A 23869-nucleotide genomic window follows, 5' to 3' on the forward strand; every position below is an offset into this window, starting at 1 on the left:
ATTTGGGAAGCCAATGATAAGTTGCAGTTTAGATATGCTGAGTCTGAAGTAGCCAAGGGGCATCCAGTAGTGACTGACAGTGTTTAGGCAGTTGTTTGTATGGTTTGGAGATCAGATTAGGCTGAGTTATTAGCATGTAGGTGAAGGATGATTGAGGAAAGGATTATAGAGCAAGAAGATGCTTAGGATGGAGCCTTGGGGAATACCAGTACTTACAAGGCAAGAAGAGGGGTCCAAGACTGTAAATAGCCAGAGAGGAAGAAGAAAAATCTGAGATGGCAAGCTGCAAAAACCCAGGCAGCAGAATGCTACAAGAAGAAAATACTCATCAGTATCAAATACTGCTGAGAGGTCAGGTAAAACAAAGGCTGAAAAGTATCCACTGGTTTTTGAAACGAAGAGGACAGTAAGTGTGACATTTGTCAGAGGAGATTCAATGTGGTGGAAACAGTAGTCATGTGAACGTCAAAGGAATTCAACCTCATATAGCCAATCCTTGGAAACACTGGTGTTTTGTCAGCTGCAACAGTATTTCTTTTAAAAGCAACAAAAGTGGGCATTTTTCAATTGGTACACAAAGGGAAAAAAATCATTTTTTGTATTTTCTCCTATTCATTTTTCTTAAATATTTGGTGCTGGTTGTCGTTTATGTATATTTAAATATAGCATAAGATGCTTTTGGATTTAGTAAATAGTGTATGTTTAGTTATTTCAGGATTATTATTAAGAGAATAATCCCAAAATAAACAGTATCAATACAGTAATGTAGTAATATATTTATGGTATTTCTTAAAGAGTATCAAGACTTTCAAGTACTATCCCCATCAAGTAAGAGAATCATAGCCCCAGAATAGTTTTTAAAACCACGTTCCTTTCTCTTCTATTTCCCTTCCCCTTTTCCTGTCTATACTCTGGGCTGCAAAGAGATGCTTTTGCCCCACTGTCAACAGGTAGCCCAGCTTAAATTTAAGCCTAACTTAAACAAGTATGGGAGACCAGGGCGTACTCACAGAGGAAAGGATGAAAAGAACTTTGAATGTCATCTAATCCAGTGGTGTCCAAATCTAGCTGAACATCAAAATGGACAGCCCGGAATGTACATTAAAAAGACAATTCTGGGTTCTTGCCCTAGATCCGATTCCAGAAGGGCATCTGCTATACTTTCGTTTTGGGGAGGTTGGGGTGGGGTTTGCTTTTCTGGGTTCTTCAGGCTCAGAAGCGGACTTTCTCCGCGTTCTTTCTCCGCAGGAGATGCCGTGCACTGGCGGTTCTGCAGGTGCGACGCCTGTCACTCCCCAGTGCTGATCTCGTCCCGGCATCTTCCTGATCTTCACCTCCCTGCACAGTGCTCCGAAACGAGCAGAAGCCCGGTCCATCTACCCGCCCCGCGCTCTCCCTTCCCCGCCCCTAATCCACCTGGCCCCGCCCCTTTCACACGCCCTCCTCACGGCAATTCCTGGAAACTTGGGGCGGAGCTTCGCTACCGCCCGGTTTTTGCGTAAGGGGCGGTCGCCAGGCCGTTCCCGGAAGTTGATGGCCTTACAGTAGTGGAACTGATTGGCTGATCATGACCGTGCAGTTAGCCAAGGTTTTTCCGAGTTGTTTGGGTTGAGTTCAGGAGAAGCATGGCCAGGTCGAGTCGGTACCTACGCCAACTTCAGGGACCTCTGCTTCCACCCAAGGATCTGGTGGAGGAGGACGAAGACTACCTAAACGACGACGTGCAGGAGGATGAAGACTCCGTGTTCGTCGACGCCGAAGAGCTCTGCAGTGGGGGCGTAAAGGCTGGCAGCCTCCCCGGGTGCATCCGCGGTGAGGAAGCCCCCTGCCCCGGGGATGGGGTTGGAGGGTCCAACGTAGCGCGTCCCATTCTGGCTTTGCCCTGAGCAAGGCACCCAGTCGCTGCTAACAGATTTAGCTTCTCAATGGTCTAGCTGCTTCATCCTACTTAGGGTAAAGTTTTAACTATAATAGTAGCAGTGACTTTAACTGAGCACATGCTATGTGTTAAGCTTGCTGTATTAATTATTCTCATTCTCTTATTCGTCCTTTGAGGTAGTTTTACACTACCTCGAGGAAACAGTGTATGTTGAGTCTCTATTTCCACCCAGAATCTGAACTTTTATTTTTCTTTCTGACCGCTTATCCTCAAGTTCTATAGCATGAGAACTTGTAACTATTAATCCTATATTGCCTGGAGTCAAATACGTGGTTCTTCCGCAGCTTCTTGGAAAAAGAAAACAGGCGGGGTGCAGTGGCTCACGCACTTTGGAAGGCCGAGGCAGATGGATCACTTGAGGTCAGGAGTTCGAGACCAGCCTGACCAAAATGATGAAACCTGTCTCTAGTAAAAAAGAAAAACAACAACAACAACAAAACTACAAAATTAGCCGGGCGTGATGTCGCACACCTGTAATCCCAGCTACTTGGGAGGCTGAGGCAGGAAAATTGCCTGAACCCAGGAGGTGGAGGTTGCAGTGAGCTGAGATTGCGCCTTTGCACTTCAGCCTGTGCAACAAGAACGAAACTCCATCTCAAAAAAATAATAATAGTAATAATAAAGAAAGAAAAGAAAAACAAAACAAAACACAAGGAACACCTCAGTGCACAGATGATTATTAACTAGTGTTAGTAACCTTGTGGTTCGGGTAAACCTTGTGTAAGTAGTTTCCTGTGCTATAAGATAGTTTTCTGTGCTGTAAGTTATACCCGTTATGTGTACTTTGTGACTGAGACTTAAAATATCTTAATGTGCAGATCAGTGCTGTTCAGTAGAACTTTCCATGATGATGGCAATGTTTTATATCTGCACTGTTTGGTATAATAGCCACTAGCCATATGTAACTGTTGAGAACTTGAAATACAGCTAGTGTAACTGAGGAGACAAATTTTTAGTTTTATTACATTTTAATTTAAATAGCCACATGTAGGTGGACAGTACAGATTTAGGCAGAAAAGTTTCAAGTATTTGTGGAGGGCTTAGTCATTCATTCTAAAGTATCATCGACTGGCTAGCATGTTTGGTGCTGGGAAAACCTAGAAAAATATAATAACAAGGTTGCAGTCTTAATGAAGCTTACCTTCTAGTGTATTAAACAAACATTCTTCAATCACAGAAGTAACTATAATGTTACTAAATGCTTAGAAGGAATGCTAAATAGTGCTTTGACAGGTTTTATACATGAGATTCAGGGAAGACTTTTCTGAGTCAGTGACAATTAAGCTGAGGTCTGTAGTAAATGTAGTCAACAGTAAGGGGGAGATCAGTTAAGGCAGATGGAATAACTTGAGTGAAGGGCCATGGCATTTTCAAGAAACTGCATGAAGGCCAGTATTGGCTGAAGTCAGAGTAGCAGAGAGGGGACTGGTTTTAGAAGAGGAACAGCAGACACGTGCTGTGTACTGTGCTTGCCTTTTGGAATACAAAGACAAACGAAACAGTGTCCTGTTTTAGTATTTACAGTGTAGTAGAGGGAGACAGAAAAAGAGGTAGGCAGAATGCAGTGTTACAGGCACCCTAACAGACATCTTTAGAGAGTGCTGTAGGGAGATAAAAGATAGTGGTAAGTTTGGTAAAACTTTGAGGAAATGGTTTCTAAATAATCTCCAGAGTTAACTTTTGTGGGTTTTTGTTTGTTTTTTTTTTAGTTTTAATTCCTGATGAAAACACACAAGAGACATGTAAAGTGTTGGGACGTTTTCCGATAACAGGTGCTTGGTGGAGAGTGAAGGTACAAGTAAAGCCTGTGGTGGGATCAAGGAGCTATCAATATCAAGTTCAAGGATTTCCGTCTTACTTTTTGCAGTCTGATATGTCACCACCAAATCAAAAACATATCTGTGCTCTCTTTCTTAAAGAGTGTGAGGTCTCCAGTGATGTTATTAATAAATTTTTAGCATGGGTAAATGAGGTATCAAACTACAAAAACCTAAACTTTGAAAATCTTAGGGAAACACTAAGAACTTTCCACAAGGAAACTGGAAGGAAAGATCAAAAGCAGCCTGCACAGAATGGTCAGGAAGAGTTGTTCCCAGACAATGAGATGAGCCTTCCTCTGGAAAACAAAAGTAAGTGTGATTGTTATCATCAAGTTTCAGTGAAATTGACATACTTAATGACTACAGTGTTTAAAATATTACCACTAGCATAGTATTCCTTTTAAAAATCTATTTGTTGAAAAATGTGTTTATGTTGCTTTTGGAGTATGCCATTGATATTTCAGGTTTCTCATCTGTAACATGATGGGATTATATGAGCCGATCTTTAAAATCCTTCCAGTTCCTTGCCACCTCTAAAATTGTGATTTTATCGCTTTCTCTAACTTTTGTACTCATAGAGATTACCTTGAATCATTAATAAAAAAAAAAACAAAATCAGTTGCTGGCCAGATGTGGTGGCTGCTCATGCCTGTAATCCCAGCACTTTGGGAGACTGAGGCAGGAGGATCACTTGAGCGCAGGAGATCGAGACTAGCCTGAGCAATATAGTAAGACCTTGTCTCTACAAAAAAATTTTTAAAAATTAGCCAGGTGTGGTGACACATACTTGTAGTCCCAGCTACTTGGGAGGCTGAGGCAGGAGGATCACTTGAGCCCAGAAAATGGAGGCTGCAGTGAGCCATGATTGTACCACTATATTCCAGCCTAGGTGACAGTGAGACACTGTCTTAGTTAAAAAAAAAAAAAAATCAGTTGTAAATTATTCTGTTTAAAGAGATAGAGAAGAACAACAAGGATATGAATAATATATTTAGGAAATACTTCAGTCCAAAATGGTTTCAAATAATTTTTAATATGATTTGTTATATGGGCATTCATATATATGGAATATTTCATTTCCTAATTGTATCAAATAAATTTGATGGTACATCAATGAATGACTTCAGTGACAAAAGATTATGATTATAGAAAATGATTATAAAGGTTACTACGTAAATTACTTATTTTATATCCTTAGCTTTAAATTTATATAATTGAGTCAGAATTTTTGTTCTGTTGTAGTGCAGACAGTAGGAAACAAAAGGCTAAGAAATCATTATTTAAGCATTTAAAGAACATAAATTTTGGTGTTAAACACAATGAAAACCATCTCAGTACAAAAGCAATTGTCATAATATGATCCAAATTGTCTTACTGGTTAAGGCAAATGTACTAATCTGTCTTTGACTTGGATTTCTTGAATTGGTTGTGCAAAATGAGAAAGTACTTCAAATCAGTCATTCTTTGGATTCATTTATGTTTTACTTTGTTCTTTTCTGATATTTTGTAGTTCCATATAGAAATGTAATGACAGCTTTGCAGTTTCCGAAAATAATGGAATTCCTTCCAGTTCTTCTGCCTCGACACTTTAAATGGCTCATAGAGTCAGGTTCTAAAGAGATGTTGAAAGAGATAGAAGAGATTTTAGGTACACATCCGTGGAAACTTGGATTTAGTAAAGTAAGTAAAATGTTTGCTCAGCATATAGTAATCTTGTGTAAGGCCTGGTTTCAAAGTTGGCAGTTTTTCCTTTCTCTTTCAAAGGAAAAAAATTTGTGTGGACCCCAGTACTGATTTATTTTTATTCAAATGTTGCAACTGTACATAAACTTCTTATGGCTATAGCATAAGAACATTTTATAAGTAGTTATGCAACTTATAGAGTTGCATACATTTGTAATTGAAAAAAAATTGATGACATTCAAATTATCGGTATTAATTTAGTTGTATAATTGAATGTGACCAATGTCCTGTAATTAAATTGTCATTTGCAACTTGAGTATAGATCTCATTGAGGTCAAAAGCTCTTACAAATTTGGCAAGTCCATTCTGCCGTGCAACTCAATGTCCCACTTCCAGTTTGAACTGTTGACAATTTTCATTATTCATGTGATATATCATGATGCCATTTGATTTTTATTTTGTACAATAACATCATTTATAAATGAATCCACTTCTGTTCTTATTATTAGAGACTATGAGTAGTAAAGGGACACACTGAGGCTCCAGTGGTCTTGGAAACCAAATGTGATACTTAATCTTGGTAGTTCTTGGTTATAAGGTGGTTTTCCAAAGAAAAATACAATTGAGAAACTCTGAGAAAATTCTTGGAACCTCAAGAATGTTTGCAGATGCTGAGTTTGAGAAATACTGGAATAAGGAATTTTTCCCTTACATAAAATTTCTATAAATTCAGTATGCTTTTAAAGATGAGATTCTGGAACATGAGATTATTATATGTATTTATTCAGTGGAGAAGAATGGAAGAGCAATGATATGAAAAAGGCAGATAATAATAGTTTACCTTTTTGTTTAAAAAAACCCTATAAAATCCAATGTTCTTTATAGAGATATTAAGAAGGGAAAATCATTTTTTAGCTCTTTAGAGGTCTTTGGAGCCTGTTCGCATTTCAATAATAAATTATATAACATTTTATTAACAATACACTTTGTGTTAGGCTAATATAATAAACATTTATTGAGACCTTACCAGTGTAGAATGGAGATGCCATCAGGCCCTTACTCTCACTCTTGCTAGGCTCACTGCCTTCCTGGTGAAGCACAGACTTTACGTTTTTCTTTGTGGTCAAATGAGTTTGAGGCTATATCTATCAAGATCCTAGGGCCAGCCTTCTTCCCTCCCTGCCACTATCCCTTTCTCTCTACCTCTTCTTTTTGTTTTTTTTTTTTTTCCCACCCAGGCTGGAGTGCCATGGTGTGATCTCTGCTCACTTGAGTCTCCGCCTGGTTCAAGTGATTCTCCTGCCTCAGCTCCTGAATAGCTGGGATTACAGGCGTGTGCCACCACACCCTGTATTTGTAAAAACACAAATAATTTTTGTATTTTTAGTAGGCACAGGGTTTCACCATGTTGGCCAGGCTGGTCTTGAACTCCTGTCCTCAAGTGATCTGCCCACCTTGGCCTCCCAAAGTGCTGGATTACAGGCGTGAGCTACCGCACCTGGCCTTCTACCTCCTCTTAAAAAAAAAAAAAAAAAAAAAAAAAAAAAAATTAAAGCATTACATATCAGCTACTGTATTTTCTGCCTTCTGGATTAAGTGAACACCTGTTTAAGGAGCTGTTGAAGTCCCAGATTCTCTCCCCATTGTGGGCGTTAAGTGATTACTGCTTCCCACCCTAGCAAGAGGATAAAGATTTCTCTTGCCTGATGCCATTCAGCTGAGAGCATCCAGGCTTGGACATACCAGGTGAGGATAAGGCAGAGATTATCTGGTGGTGACTCAGGTTTTTCATTAGGGAACAGTCCCTTCCCTCTCCCCATGTCAGGATCTGGAAGTGTTTTCTCCTGTCCAGTCACTCTTCTCAGAGAAGAATTGTACATGGAGAGTTTAAGCCTAGTTGCAGCATTCTGGGACTCATGAGAAAAAAAGGAGGCCTGAGGTCCCACCATTCAGCATGTAAACCACTATCCAAGTATTGTGTTAGTTTGCTGGGGCTGCCAGAACAAGTACTGCTGACTGGATGGCTTAAACAACAGAAACTTTTTGTCTTACAGTTCTGGAGGCTACAAGTCTGGGTTGATTTCTTCCAAGGCTTCTCTCCTTGGCTTGTAGATGGTTATTATCTCTCATTATGTCTTCACATGGCCTTCCTTTGTTGCTAGTCTATGTCCTAATCTCTTCTTCTTATAAGAATACCAGTCATATTAGAGTAGGGCCCATTCAGAGGACCTCATCAATGAGGTGAATGGTCCCCTTTAACCTTAATTACCTCTTTAAAACCCTGTCTCCAAATATAGTCACATTCTGAGGATATTGGGGGTTAGGACAGGACATCAACATATGAATTTTGCAGGGGACACAGTTCAGCCCATAAAAGGTATGGAGGGCTCAGGAGTGATGTCTCCATCAAGGAAAAATGGAGCCGATAGATGATATGCTCAGTAGATTATAGTGAAGGGAGTTCTGTCTCTTCTGTAGAGTTTAGGCAGAATTGTTGATAGACATGTAGAAAACTAAACAAGCCAAGAAAATGAGGCAGATGTTAACTTCATGATACACCCTGAGTTCAACACAAAACTTAATGTAGCAGAGTACATCCTGTCACTCAGCTGTGAATCCTATTTGCATAAGCATAATAAATACCTATTTAACCAAAATTGAACAAAATGTATACTACGACATTTTTCAAATATAGGAACCAAAGAAACACCTGTGGAGGTAATGGTATAAAATAGAATGACCTTCCATAGAGATAGACTTTCCATATTAAGGAGTTAATAATACATATCTAAAAATCTTTTAAAAATCAAGGAAAAATATCTACAGTACTTAGAAATATGGAGGTAAATTCTGGAAGAAATAACTAAAGTGTTGGAGATGTTGCCTTTAGAAGGCATGTGAAGAGATAAGGAAAGGATTCATATTTTTTGTGATAAGCCTTATAGTATTATTTCACTTTTAAAACTGTGTGTTAGTGTGATAAAATATAATTTTTATTTAAAAATTTTATAGATCTCTAATTACAGTGTAGCCAGTTAAAAAATAGTGATCTATGGTATTTTCTGCAAATTTCATTGAAGTTCATGTCTTCTGGGATTTAAAAAATTATTAATAAAGAACGTATTCATAAACACTTATGATGTTTATAAACCAACCTGAACTTTATTTCTTAAAGATAACCTACAGAAAGTGGAAACTGTTGCGATGTGAGGCAAGTTGGATAGCATTTTATCAGTGCGAGTCTCTTCTCCAGCTGATGACTGATTTGGAGAAGAATGCATTAATAATGTATTCCAAACTGAAGCAGATATGTAGAGAACTTGGACACACATATGTTGAAGTGAATGACTTAACTTTGACATTGTCAGATCATATGTCATTTCATGCTGCTTCGGAGTCTCTGAAGTTTTTGAAGGATATTGGTGTGGTGACGTATGAGAAGGCCTGTGTCTTCCTTTACGACCTTTACCAGGCTGAAAGAGCCATCGCCTTTTCAATTTGTGACCTGATGCAGAGGCCTCCTTGGCGTTTATGTGTCGATGTCAAAAAGGTGCTTGCTTCTATTCACACCACAAAACCTGAGAATTCAAGTGATGATGCATTGAATGAGAGCAAACCTGATGAAGCAAGATTAGAAAATCCTGTGGATGTTGTGGACACACAGGACAGTGGTGACCATATTTGGACTAATGGTGAAAATGAAATTAATGCAGAAATAAGTGAAGTTCAGGTGGATCAGGACCAGGTTGAAGTTCCACTGGATCGGGATCAGGTGGCTGCTTTGGAGATGATTTGCTCCAATCCTGTGACAGTCATAAGTGGGAAAGGTGGATGTGGGAAGACCACAATCGTTAGCCGTCTTTTTAAGCATATAGAGCAGTTGGAAGAAAGAGAAGTAAAAAATGCCTGTGAAGATTTTGAACAAGACCAGAATGCTTCAGAAGAATGGAATACCTTTACTGAGCAAAGTCAACTAGAAGCGGGCAAGGCTATAGAAGTTTTGCTCACAGCACCTACAGGGAAAGCAGCTGGCTTACTAAGACAGAAAACTGGTCTTCATGCCTACACACTGTGTCAGGTAAAACCTTTGACATTTCATCTGTAGATAAAACATTTGTTGGCTGGGCACAGTGGCTCACGCCTGTAATCCCAGCACTTTGGGAGGCTGAGGCGGGCAGATCACAAGGTCAGGAGATGGAGACCATCCTGGCTAACACGGTGGAACCCCATCTCTACTAAAAATACAAAAAATTAGCCAGGCATGGTGGCACGCACCTGTAGTCCCAGCAATTTGGGAGGCTGAGTCAGGAGAATTGTTTGAACGCAGGAGGTGGAGGTTGCAGTGAGCCGAGATTGCGCCACTGCACTCCAGCCTGGACAACAGAGCGAGACTCCGTCTCAAAAAACAAACAAACAAACAAAATTTACCTTAAAGACAAACTTATTTCTTAAATCAATCGGTGGGTATTTATTGAATGTCTCCTGGGTCCCTGTCTTGCGGTAACTAATCATTTAGATCAATGCTTTTCAAAACAGCCAGTCTGTAAATTGTTACCAGTTTACACGAGAAAGGAGCTAATGGTAGAAGTAAATCAGTGCACTGCTTCCTTCCTTGAGAAAGTCTTATGGAAAAAAAAAACAAACCAAAAAAACCTATCGGGTCCAGTGCTGCGGTTCCTGCCTGTAATCCCAGCACTTTGGGAGGCCAAGCTGGGAGGATCACTTGAGCTCAGGAGTTTGAGACTTGCTTGGGCAACATAGTGAGATCCCCATCTCTACAAAAAATTAAAAAATTAGGTGGGCATGGTGGCATGCACCTGTAGTTCCAGCTACTCAGGAGGCTGAAGTGAGAGGATTGTTTGAGGCTGTGAGGTCAAGGCTACAGTGAGCCGTGTTTACACCACTGCAGTCCAGCCTGGGTGACAAGGTAAGACCCTGTCTAAAAACAACAACAAAAAAATCAGTCCCACTAGAGTGTAGGCGTAATGATATAGTTAGTTTAGATCCTGGTACAATATCTGTTTCTCATGGGGGCTGGTTACAAACATGTCACAGTCCATAGACCACATTTTGAGTAGCACTGGAAATGGAAGTAAAAGGCTTATATTTTGTAGGATGAAAGTGAGGACTTTGCTCATCTGGTATGAATCTTTATTTCTTCCACCTAGAACAGTGCCTGACAAATAGTAGTCACACAATAAAAATTTCAAATAAATTAACATTCTTGAGAAAAAAAATAGTATTGGCTATAATTAAGCATCATGGAGTTTAAGCTTGTAAAGAGTTGGAGAGGTTCCTCTAGCCCTAGCCCTGACCTGCCATTTTATAAAGAAACTTGGTAGTTCGAAGATTTCTAAAGAAGGTAATCATTGAATTGGACTCCAAGGACCATGGAGACTCAGGTGAGGGGAAGGACATTGGACTTACAGGAAAGGCCTTTGCAAAGGCATCGAGGAATATGATCATAGTGTGCATAGAGGGTTTTGGGGTGACTTCATTGACTGGAATGAAGCCCATGTCTGACAGAATAGTGGAAATTAAACTTGGGTTAGACAGTTAATTCGAGCTTTAAAGTTTGTAAAGTATTTTGACTTATCTCATTACATGCTTGATAAAGTGATGTTATCTCCACATTTACAGAAGAGCCAGTTGAAGTTTGGGGATGTTAAACATCTTGCCCAGGATCTCAGTTAGGTGTAGAACTAGGACTTGAAATGGCCTTCCAGCTTGTTGTTCTTTCCATGGCATCATTATTTCCTCATTTATTACAGATGCTGCACACTAACAATGAAACTTCAACTTGGTCTCCTAGGGAGCCATTTAGGTTCCTAAGCAAGAAAGTGAAATGAGGAGGATCTTACAGAGTCGTAGAGCCATGAGCCACTTACATATCTTGCCTATTACCTCCATTTATCACATGAATGAATGGAGACCTAGAGATGTTCAGTGTAGCTTATCGGTAGGAGAGTTTTCTGATCAGTTTATGATTTTTTTTTTTTTGGTACTATGCCTTCATGTCTGATTAGTCTGAAGGATTGAATTAGAAGGGGACACCCGAAAGGGATTATTACCAAGTTTGATCCGATGTGTCAATTCTGATTAGTTGGTAGTATCTTAGTATCTGCTTGGGGTGCTGAGAGAATATTTCTGAAGCTATGTTTAGGCTCAGGAGAGAGTGTAAGAGCACAGAAAGAGCACTGGAGTGCCATTTATCATCCTTGGACTAGGGTTGCCAGATTTAGCAGATAAAAATATGAATAATTTTTTAGTATAAGTATGTATTAAATAATTCATTGACTTGCTTATACTAAAAAGTCATTTATTGTGTATTTGAAGTTCAAATTTAACTGAATGCCTTGTATTTTATGGGGCAATCCCATCCTGGGATTGTGTGTGGGGGAACCTGGCTGCAAAGCTATTGGAGTCATCAAGGTGCTGATAGATGGAGCCTGTATTGAGCTGATAGCACTGGAAATACAGTGAAAAGTGTCAGCATTTTTAAGATAATAAATTGAATATGTTATATAACAGAAAAGAAATGGCTAATTCCAAATGTTGTGAGACATGGCTACTGCAAGCACAGGGGGTTTTGGTGAAGGGAATTGATGCACTTGGATAGGAAATGTGAAGGCTTTACTTAATAGACATGTTGAATCTAGTTTTAGTGGAAAAATTAGATGAAGATGTGATATGATACCATTTAGAAAATCTGTACTTAATACAGATTGAAAATTTGAAATGCTCCAGTGAGCATTTTCTTTGAGTGTTACGTCAGTGCTCAAACAGTTAAGGATTTTGAATTTTGAGTTTGTAGATTAGGGATACTCAACCTATAAATGTTCATACTGATGACATAGAAACATTTTTGGAATGACATACACTAAAATATTGAATGTTCTCTGGTTGTAATTTTACAACCATTTTTTTCCTCATCTATATTTAAAAAATAATAAATAGTATTACATTTGTAGTGAAGAATGTTGTTTTTTATTTGTTGTTGGGGATGGTGTGGTGGTAGTTTTTAAAAAGTTGAGGTGTGGAAATTTGGAATACTTAAAAGAAAAAGTAGTATTTTCCATAATTAGATTAAGAAAGCGCTGCTTTTATTTCAGAATGGAGTACTATGGTTGGGAGAAGGGGAGGGCTTCAGTGGCGTGTCTCAGATGGCCACAAGGTTTATTTGGGAATGGAAAAGAATAGGGAGCTTTCTGTGTTTAAGAACGATGAGAGAAGTGTTGAGATTTTGGAACAATCTGACTTTTTTTTCGTTTTTAGGTTTATTTGGTCTGTCTGTTCTGCATATTCAACCCTATAACTTTTGTGTTTCTCTACTTCCCACCCACCCCTGCCAATTTGTTTTGCCTTAAAATAACTTGCTATTAATTATTGGTTTTGTAGATTTTATAACCTGACTTTAGGAATGCCATACTTTGCTTGTAGGTCAATTATAGCTTCTATTCATGGAATCAAACAATGATGACCACAAACAAACCATGGAAATTTTCTTCGGTTAGAGTTCTGGTTGTGGATGAAGGGAGTTTGGTGTCTGTAGGAATCTTCAAATCGGTCTTAAATTTATTGTGTGAGCACTCCAAACTTTCTAAGCTTATTATCCTTGGTAAGTTAAAATATTGTTGGAATTCTGATGTCTATTTCAAAGTATTGTGGTTAGTTGGTTGTGTACACCACTTAGTTGGTTGTTTACACCAGAACTGATACTAAAGCTACACTGAGTTAAATCTGACCACTTTCCTAATCAGCTTGGGTTGTTCTGTTTTGGCCAGGATATTAGCAGGCTGGGATGTGAATGAAATAGGGTTGTGAAGGGTTACTGCTAATCACATAAATGATGGCTATTAATATAGTAGAAGTGCCACAGATTCAGAGTAAATCAGAATGTGGATCATTTGGAAATAATAAAAAGTTTGAATTATAGACCACTTAAAAGTAATTTTATGATTCTAAGCTAATAAATTAGACCTCACCAGCCTCTTAAGTTCTTCCAATTCTGATAAGATTCAGTTAGATTCTCTTGGGTTGTCATGCTTTGTAGAACATATGATTTAATGGAGAAAAAAATAAAATCACAATTGGAGAATCAAGTTGTATATAAAAACTATTTTTTTTTTTAGGTACTTGAGGATGTATTTTAAGCAGTTGATTCTATTAATGGCTTGAGCCTTCTCTCTGCTTCCCCCAGTACATGTTTTTCTTATATTTACGGCTTATTTGTTGCAAGCAAAAAATATTTTTGATAGAGCAGAACATCACTATAAGATTACTGGAATGTATCTGTTATCAAATGCATGTATTTGTTGTATATTTTGTACACTTATTTTATCTATTTGAGGCTATAGATTCTTCCACATTCAGTAAGACATTGAACATGATTGAAAAAGGGACTAACTACAATGTCTAAGGCTCGTTTTTTTTTTCCCCCTAATATGTTGACTAAAACATATGCCTCTACCCAGTTTCCCTGTGGTTATAGGTATGAAAGATGTTCAATTTAGATTTTGTCACCTTATTGTGTTATTACTATTTTTATATCTTATACTGTTTAAATGTTGTTTTTTGTAAAATATTTAACTTTAAACTCTTAAATAATTTTAAACAATCTTGGGGGTATTTTTTCTCAGAGTAAGTCTTCCTACTATATCTTTTTTTTTTTCTTTTAGGTGACATTAGACAGTTACCCAGTATTGAACCTGGTAACTTGCTGAAAGATCTTTTTGAGACTCTAAAATCAAGAAATTGTGCTATTGAGCTAAAGACAAACCATAGAGCAGAATCTCAGCTAATTGTGGACAATGCTACAAGGTATAATATTACTAAGAGTTTGCATTTTCTGTCTGTTGTATTAGAAATAAAAAAAAAATGGCATTTGAATTTGAATGATTTAGTACAATACATTTACTATACCTTTTAGCAAAACTCTTCCATCCTTCAACTCTAAACCTTTTGCCCTACAGTTAGAAAAGCAAAGTTAATGTTTTTCATTACTGGTCCAGCATAAGTTATTATTGAAATTTAAAAATGGATGAGGTTTCCTGATTTTAAAAGTATGTATATGAATTAAAATTGTATTAAGCTTAAGGACTAGAATAAGCCCAAGGGGAATGGAGATTTGGAAATACATGCAAGGGAGAATTGGGGAAGAAATATCCCCTAATTTTTGTGGGAGAAAGCTGAAAGCAAAAGAATTGAATGTGGTATTTCACTCCTAGATGAATCCTAGAGGCACCCATGGCATCTTACTTCCCTTAAATAGAAAAGAACCCTTCTCTTCCTTTCATCTTTGCATAAGCCTTTGGAGTTATCCTCTGTCAGCTCAGACATTTGGTTTCTCCATAATCCATACATATGAAAATCACAGTCATTATTATTTCATGACATTTATTTTAATACAGTCATGCGCCACATAGTGTTCGATCAACAACAGATTGCATCTATGACAGTGGTGCCATAAGATTATGAAACTATACTCTTACTGTACCTTTTCTGTGTTTAAATATGTTTACATACACAAATACTTACCACTGTGTTACAATTGGGTACAACATTCAGTATAGTAACATGCTGTGCAGGTTTGTACCCTAGGAGCAATAGGCTGTACCATATAGCCTAGATGTGTAGCCTAGGCTATACCATCTAGGTTTGTGTAAGTACACTCTATGCTGTTCACACAACGATGAACATTGCCAAATGATGCATTTCTCAAAACATATCCCTATCATTAATCGGTGTGACTGTATTAAAATCTCTAGATACAATGGGACCTTTGAATACTGAGTCTATGTTAGTCATTGTGCCAAAATGTATCTCTGGTTTTTACTCTTTTTTACAAAATGTTTTGTTGCTTGAACATTTCCTAAGTAGGATGTAGCAGAAACTAGAAGAAGGGTGTCCAGTCTTTTGGCTTCCCTGGGCCACACTGGGAGAAGAATTGTCTTAGGCTCCACGTAAAATACACTAACACTAATGATAGCTAATAAGCTAAAAAAAAAAAAAAAAAAAAAAAAAAAAAAAAATCCTAAGCCGGGCACAGTGGCTCATGCCTGTAATCCCAGCACTTTGGGAGGATGAGGCAGGCAGATCCCCTGAGGTCAGGAGTTTGAGACCAGCCTGGCCAACCCAGTGAAACTCCATCTCTATTAAAAATACAAAAAGTTAAATTAGCTGGGTGTGGTGGCCGGCACCTGTAGTCCCAGCTACTTGGGAGGTTGAGGCAGGAGAATGGTGTGAACCTGGGAGGCAGAGCTTGCAGTGAGCTGAGATCGTGCCACTGCACTCCAGCCTGGGCAACAGAGCGAGACTCCGTCTCAACGACAACAACAACAACAACAAAAATGAGCTGGGCATGGTGGTGGGCGCCTGTGATCCCAGCTACTCAGGAGGTTGAGGCAGGAGAATGACTTGAACCCTGGAGGCAGAAGTTGCAGTGAGCCGAGATCGCGCCATTGCACTCCAGCCTGGGTGATAGAGCGTGACTCCGTCTCAAAAAACCGTAAAAAAAATCTCATAATGTTTTAAGAAAGTTTATGAATTTGTGTTGGGCTGCATTTAAAGCCATACTTGGCCTCATGTGGCTCCTGGGCCAGACAACCTAGAACTAAAATATTCAAAACCTACTTTCTCTAAGCCTCTGTCTACCTTGGTGGATAAAACTGTGGGAGTAGAGGAGGAATTGACAGGAATAGGGTAGACAGTGTGGGTTCATATTAAGACATTAAGAAAACTAATGGAGTTGGATGTAGAATATTCTTTTCCTGTAATCTTTCTGCTTCTACCTAAAGGCCACCCCATTTTTGGTAGATGATTAGTCATTTTAAAGTCCAAGAAACTTGGAGGAATCTAAAGCATATTAGATGTCTCAGAACTCAATTTTATCTGAAACTCAGGAGTTCTTTTTAGTAACTCTTTCAATATCATTTGGTTCTAGCTGTGCTCCTTTCATCATTTTGTCTTAATCATAATGCTCAAATATTTATTGACTGTGAAGGATCCCTGCTATATACCAGGGGAAAGCTCCTGGAGATAGAAGGTGCTACATGCCTTGGGTCAGAAGTAAAACAGGAAATCTGTGATGATTCTTAAGGTCCCAATTAAATCTGGGCTATCGCCAGCAAGAATAGCCTCATTCCCTCTCTGTTCCTTTCCACTTTTGTTTGGGAAAGGGTGAAGAAGGCACAGTAGAGTACCACCACCTCTGATGACCAGGCTGCTGTTAGGTCTGGTCAAGGAGTCAGTCTTCTTCGAAATAACCATACCTTACTCTGGTTTCTGATATGATTTGCTAGTCTTGGAAAATATAAGAATGAAAGAAGGATGAGGAAGGAATAGAAGCAACTAGATGTGGATACTTGGTTCAGTTGGGAAACTGGGATTATATGTGGAATATACAGAGAAGAGAGGAGAATATAGTGTAAACATGTGGAAAAGGCCTGAACCAGTTCAAATTAATTTAAATAGAAAGGGATATGGAGTAAAATGGACCTATTTGCCTCCCAATTCTCCTGTTTTCTATTTTTGTGGCCTTGGGCAACCCACTATACTTGACTAAACCTCACATTGTTTACCTGTGAAATAAGGATAATACCTTCCTTGCATGGTTCTTTTGTGGTCTGGAGATAAATAGACCGGGTTTTCAGAATGGTGCCTAGTAAAGCCTCTGATAATTTTTTTTTTCCTGATCCTATTAGTTTGCTAAGGACTGATTGCTAACATGTAGTACTATAACTTTATTGTCTTCTATTATACAACTCATGTACTGTTTACAATGCATACCTGGATGACCCTTTCTCTCTGTTATCTATTAATAGATACTAATTATTATAGGACATTAGCTCTGATCATATATGAAGACATTTTTGGATGATAATGTTATTTGTGCGTGTGTGTTATCTTTATTCAAGAATCTCAAGACGCCAGTTTCCAAAATTTGATGCAGAACTAAATATCTCTGATAATCCAACATTACCCATCTCAATTCAAGATAAGACATTTATTTTTGTCAGACTCCCAGAGGAGGATGCCAGTTCTCAGTCATCTAAAACTAATCATCACTCTTGTAAGTATAAACTTCTATGAGATGTAGGGTTAAGTATAAGTATTTAAGTTTTGAAACATAGTTATTAAATGACTAGTTATAATTTTCTTTGATGGTAAAGAGAAATATTGCTAGCAAAAAAATGAGACATTGAAAATAAATGAACTAACTTAGTAATCATCAAAAGCAGAATACTTTAGAGTTTTATAAAGAAGTAAGCTCTTGACACATAAATGCTCTGTAAATTTTGTTGAGTGAATAAATGGATGTAGGTGATTTCGTTTAAAATAAAGCAAAGCCCTAATAATTCAGGTTCATTTAGGAGAAAGTAAGTCTTAATTAATGAAGTTTTTCCTTCCTTGCAATTTGAAAAGGAAATACATTCATTTTGAATACAAATACTCAATGCTAATAAAAGCAAGCACTTTTATTTTGTTTCTGAAACAAAAATTGTGACTCAAACTGTTGTCAAGTTTAATTCCTAATAGTTCTGTTTTATAAAATGAGTAGAAGCATGGCTTCTAATTATGGATGTTAGGACGACAGCAGGACAGGGTTGAGAACGAATGTGGGACAGGAAGTCTTCTCCTTTATGTATATGACATGTGTCATGTTACTTAACCATTTGTAAAATGGGAACCATAGTGGAACTCCCTGTGGAGCTATTATGAGGGTTGAGGGCATTCATCAGTTATGAGACACTCTATAAATATCAGTTTGATGTGACTAACAGATGTTATTAAATTAGCTATTGCAAGTGAATTTATTTAAATAGATTGAACCTATCTATTGATCTTTATTTTCATTATAAACTCACCTAGCAAACCTTTTAAAAATGGTGTAATGGTTTTCTCAAAATTGACTTAGTAAAGGTTTAAATGATTATTATTGAGGACTTTTTGTAGTTGCCACTGTTCTCAAAGGTATATCCTTCCCACTTAACCACTTTCACTGTGTATGTGAAAGTGATGACATACAACTTTATCTGTTAGCCTTTTCCCCTTAGTGTGTGCGTGTCCCCAGTCTCATTTCCCTTGGGTGAATGATCATTCACATGTTACAACAATGTATTTAAATAAATGGGATCATACATAGTGTTCTATAATGTGCTTTTTAAAAATTTATTGTAGAAACTATTTTTTTCTTTCTATTTTTCATTCAGCAAATACTTATTGAGCTCCTGTTATATACTAGATAGAATAGATAAAGCAGAGGAAAAGATTTTAAAAATTGTCCCTGAGGTTATTGTGCTTTCATTCTAGTGTGGGAAACAGATAATTAAAAAGTAAACAAGTATAAATATATTTTCAAACATCAGAGTACAAAGAATCAAGTAGACCTAACTGAATACTTACTAGTGACTGATGAAATTTGTTGCAAGATTGCTTTAAATTGTGGGGGCCAATGGTTTGAGAAACAATACTCCTTAAAAAAAAAGTCAATGATACAGGAATGTTTGAAGTAAGAATTAATGTTCCCTGGTAATTTTCCTTTCTCTTCTTCCCCCAGGACAATCCCATTAAGATCACACACACAGTAAAAGCTTGGTGTTTATCCTTTTAACCTTATTATATCCATATACAAACATATTTATTTCAGTTTTACATAAATTGGTTTGTAAGCTGCATATTGTTTTGTGACTTATAAATGTATGTTAAATAATTAATAGCTAATGTTTATTCTCACAGCTTACTTAATAGTAGGTCCTATTTACAGATGAGGAAAATGAGACTTAGTTAAACAGATCTCTTTCTTTGCCACTTCACTTAATTCTACCTAAAATATTGTTGGTTTTATTTCTGCTACCCATTCTTTGCATTAATGAGAATATACTTTTTTAAAAAGTCCATTTTAGACTGGTAGCAGAGCTTAACTGATGCTGCTTTTCTAAATTAAAAACTTCTGCTGGAAAATTAGTCTCTTCTTCAAGGAAATTGAGTAAATATTCCTCAGAGAAGCATATAGTACTTTTTCACTAATAATTAAGTTATTAAGTAAATTATGCCCATGATTACAAAGTACTAAGACCTAAGACAGGATTCATATTTGGGCTAGAATTTCAGAGATGCTAAAATGTGAGAAAAATGTATATCTCAGAATTAATAAAATACATTGTACATATCGATCTGTAAGATTTGGAGAAAGTGAAAAAAGCAAGGTATGGAACAGCACCATCCTGTACATGTAAAAAATAACAGTATGCTGGGTGACCTTTTGAAATTCCTGCTCCAGAAGCCAGGAGTTGGCTGAGGGTGAGCTGAGTCTTGGCCGTTTTCTAGCGGTAATCCTTCCTTCATCTGAACAATGAAGGGCTCAGCAGGCAGCTAAATTTGTCTTCCCAGAGCAGGGCATCACAAGGCCTGGGCTTTTTTATTCCCTTGTGATTCTTCTGCTACTCGGGAAACACACATGGGAAAATGCTTGTATTTCCACGAGCCTGAGTTTTCACATTCACAATATGGATGTCATCAGAAGTGAGACTCCCCAACGGCTGTAGGGCATGAGCATCATTGGAATGGATGCGCCCACTATGCCAGGGTTAACCTTTTAGTTGCTAGATCATGGGGAGGTCTGGGGAGAAGGAAAGAGATGGTTGGGGTGGGGAGTAGAGCATTGTGTTTTAGGGGAGTGGCTGTTTTCCAGCTAATACGAAAGTATTGCTGTGTTTTAGACAAGTACATGCCAGTTGAATATCAGCTCTGAATATAATAGCACCTACCACATGTGGGTGTCCTGCCTATTAAATGATATAACATATAAGGCCTGTATATTGTCAAGTTGTAACTCATTACTAATATGATCACAAGGACTTAAAACAGGATGTTTTACATTAGTCATGCTGTTACACACTTTGTACTCCTGTTTATTTTTTAAATTCAGTGTTCATAAACCATCAGCAAATACACAGTGAGTCTATTACAAATGGGGAACTGTCCTGGCCAGGGGTTGACCTCTCTGTTGAGGGTGGGTTGTCTCAGAACCCTTCTTTTCATTCTCTTTCCTATTGCCCTGGCTGATGTGGGGAATGAGGTTGACATTCCCATGATGAACTTGTATTCCATTTGGTGAGATATTTTCCCAGGGCCCCTTACCAGGAATTCCAAATTAGTTTCTTCATAGAAATTGTATTATAATTTGGTGATTTTCTGTGTTAACTTTTTTCTCTTGAATTATTAGGTTTATATTCTACAGTTAAAACTTTACTGCAAGAAAATGACTTACAAAATGCAAAAACATCACAATTTATTGCATTTAGAAGGTAAAGCATTTAAAATATTTTAATATTTTTAATCTAGCTTTTAAATCTTATAACTTATTAATATAGATCCTATTTGGATGGGAGGTTCCAATATTTCATCACTGTTAATTCTCTTTCTTATTTTGGGGTATGTCTTTGTTAGACATGGCAGAGGGCACTTTCTAAACAGAGCTCTTTCCACCAAGTATTATATTTAGAAGTTCATAGGGACTTTGAATGGAACAAAAGCTTATATTTAGATAAAAACTACAGGCTGGCCTTGGTGGCTCACACCTGTAATCCCAGCACTTTGAGAGGCCAAGGTGGGCGGATCACTTGAGGTCAGGAGTTTGAGACCAGCCTGGCCAACATGGTGAGCAACCTCTGCCTACTAAACATACAAAAATTAGCTAGACATCGTGGTGCACACCTGTAATCCCAGCTACTTGAGAGGGTGAGGCAGGAGAATCACTTGAACCTGTGAGTTGGAGGTTGCAGTGAGCCGAGATGGTGCCACTGCACTGCAGCCTGGGTGACAGTGCAAGACTGTATCTCAAAACCAAAACCAAAACCAAAACCAAAACACAAAACTACAAAAATACTATTTCCTGGAGAAAGTCTTGGAAACTTTTTGTAGAATCTAGTATGTCATAATTGCTGATAACAAAAGTAAACCTGTAGCAGGTACCATTAAGGTGACCCCTGCATTTTTGTGTGTTTCAGGCAAGACTGTGATCTAATTAACGACTGCTGCTGCAAACACTACACAGGCCACCTCAACAAGTGAGTGTCTTTGAGAACTAAAACTTTTAAGGAGAGTCCTTTGATTTGCTGTTTTTTTCTTCACTTTGATGTTTGTCACCTATTTCCATATATTTAAAAATAGCTTTTTTCCCATTTGTGAAATATAATGATCTCTTCAATGAAATACAATATATGAATACATCCTTGGGAATTGATATTTTAGTAATGAGTGGAATAAAAAGAAAAATTAGGAGTGAAATTTTTTTGGTTTCAACCTTAGCAGCCTTAAGCTTCTCCAAGATAAGCATGGGGAGCTCAGGGGAATTTTAAAAATTATGTGTGTAGTGTTTCTGAGAACCTTAGCAACAGGGTGCCTGCAGAGAGCAACTTAGTGAATGTCTGTCTATCAGAGAAACATGAGTGTAGACAAGCCACTGTGGTCATACATAGGAAAAATTAATTCATTTCTCTTGAATTGACAAATACCTGCTTTGCACTAAGTATAGACATTCTAGATATGTATAAGATGCAGGTGGAGTGCCTGTCTTCTGAGGGAAGATACACAAAAAATCTGTCAGGTAGCCCAACAAGAGGCCAGAAAGCATGGACTTGAGGCCATATACCCAGGGTCCCAGGAACTGCGATGATGGGCCAGGTCGTTTCCCTCTCCCATGTCTATAAAAGCGGGTATGGACACAGAATTTCCCTTACAGAGTTGTAGTAAGAATGAAATGAAATAATGTACCTAAAGCAGTTAGTGCAATAGCTGGCCTATCACCACCACTTCCTCAATTTGCTGCTGTTGTACTGATATAGTGTCATAATTATTATAATAATATGTATAAGTGCTGTAAGACCTCAAAAAGACCTCAAATAGCGTAATGATAAGAGAGATTGGAGAGCAGAGGATTAATTTTAAAGGAAAAAAATCAAGATTTGTGGTAACCTTTGGAATATAAGGGGGAGGAGAGGCATCAGCATTTAAGCCAAAATTTCTAATTTGAAAAAATTTGACTGGGAGAAGTCGTTGAGTTTGAGGCGCTGCAGAGAGTATGTATAAATAATCAGACGACAGCTATGGGAGCCTGATTTCTTGTTGCCCATTGGAGAATGAAAGTGTTGTAAAGAAAATATGGGAATTATTCTGATAATTGAATCGAGTCTGAGTAGGAGTTAATGCTTGAACAAATGAAATGGAGACTTTCTAAACTTTGATTATATATTATCATTTTCTATCCCAGAGACCATCAGAACAGACTTGTGTTTGGAGTTGGTGATAAAATTTGTTGTACTAGGAATGCATACCTCTCAGACTTACTCCCTGAAAATATCTCTGGAAGTCAGCAAAATAATGATCTAAACACCAGTGGTGAAGACTTTTCTGGTACTCTTCATGATTTTGCTAAAAATAAGCATGACTTTGAAAGTAATGTTCGACTGTGCAATGGAGAAATATTTTTCATAACTAATGTAAGTGAAAACAGAAGATAATGTCTTTTAACTAATTAGAGATATATTTGGTTATTTTATTGTCCTAGGATTGATTCAGAATCTAATGATATCAGAGTTGACATTCTTGTTTCATGATTTTTTGTTAAGGATTTTGGGCATCCATTTTTATGAAGGATATGGGTAGTTATCTAGTAATGTCCCGTCTGGCTTTAGTATCAGAATAATGCTGGCCTCATAAAGTGAGTTGGGAAGTGCTGCTTCTTATATTTTCTAGAAGATTTTATGAAGAAACATTTTTAATAAAGTTAAAGTACTTGAGTAACAAAAAACAAGGCATAAACGAGACATATATTTTAAAAAGCATCATTTCCTTTGTTGCTGCTTAAATGTACAAACTATAGAAGTGGTTGCCTTGTATTTATTTTCACAGTGTAGATACCCTCCTTGAAAGCTGTGAGGAAAAGTAAACTTTGCAAAGAATCTACTCAGACTTATGTAGTCAATATAAGAAATGAAATGTATAGATTTCAAAATAAGAAATAACAGAGTGTTCTTCAGAGTCAAATTGAAGATAAGTTTCAAAGACTGAAAACTTATATTTGTGTTTATTAAAATATTTGGGTATAGATATATTCAGTTTGTGCTGAAATGCAAATTTTAAGCCTTTTGAAATTCTTAATTGTAATTGTAATTCTTACATTTTATGTTTGACCCAAAGATAGAATATCTTTGAACATATTTGAACGTAGAACATATTTGAAGGTATGAAAAATAGTTCTTTGTTTTGGTGACAGGATGTAACTGATGTAACTTTTGGAATGAGAAGATCTTTGACCATTAATAATATGGCTGGCCTGGAAGTAACTGTGGATTTTAAGAAGCTGATGAAATATTGTCGCATAAAACATGCATGGGCAAGAACTATTCACACTTTTCAGGTAAGA

General features: G+C 37.5%; 1 protein-coding gene across 2 annotated transcripts in view; it reads left to right on the forward strand.

Moving 5' to 3' along the window:
* The first annotated feature begins 1457 nt into the window (after positions 1-1457).
* HELB (DNA helicase B) overlaps positions 1458-23869 on the forward strand; it is a 36404-nt gene continuing 13992 nt past the window's right edge. Inside the window, exons 1-11 of one of the 2 annotated variants that reach the window (XM_015152214.3) lie at positions 1458-1812; positions 3649-4068; positions 5270-5439; positions 8618-9520; positions 12883-13060; positions 14121-14262; positions 17358-17512; positions 20669-20750; positions 21453-21512; positions 22715-22943; positions 23720-23863. In XM_015152214.3, coding sequence (XP_015007700.3) covers positions 1626-1812; positions 3649-4068; positions 5270-5439; positions 8618-9520; positions 12883-13060; positions 14121-14262; positions 17358-17512; positions 20669-20750; positions 21453-21512; positions 22715-22943; positions 23720-23863 — 2670 coding nt within the window. In that variant the 5' untranslated portion in view covers positions 1458-1625. The remainder of the gene's footprint in view (positions 1813-3648; positions 4069-5269; positions 5440-8617; positions 9521-12882; positions 13061-14120; positions 14263-17357; positions 17513-20668; positions 20751-21452; positions 21513-22714; positions 22944-23719; positions 23864-23869) is intronic. The other variant, XM_077954690.1, reaches the window with a different exon arrangement.

The sequence above is a fragment of the Macaca mulatta genome, chromosome 11 (assembly GCF_049350105.2).
Source record: "Macaca mulatta isolate MMU2019108-1 chromosome 11, T2T-MMU8v2.0, whole genome shotgun sequence".
NCBI lineage: Eukaryota > Metazoa > Chordata > Mammalia > Primates > Cercopithecidae > Macaca > Macaca mulatta.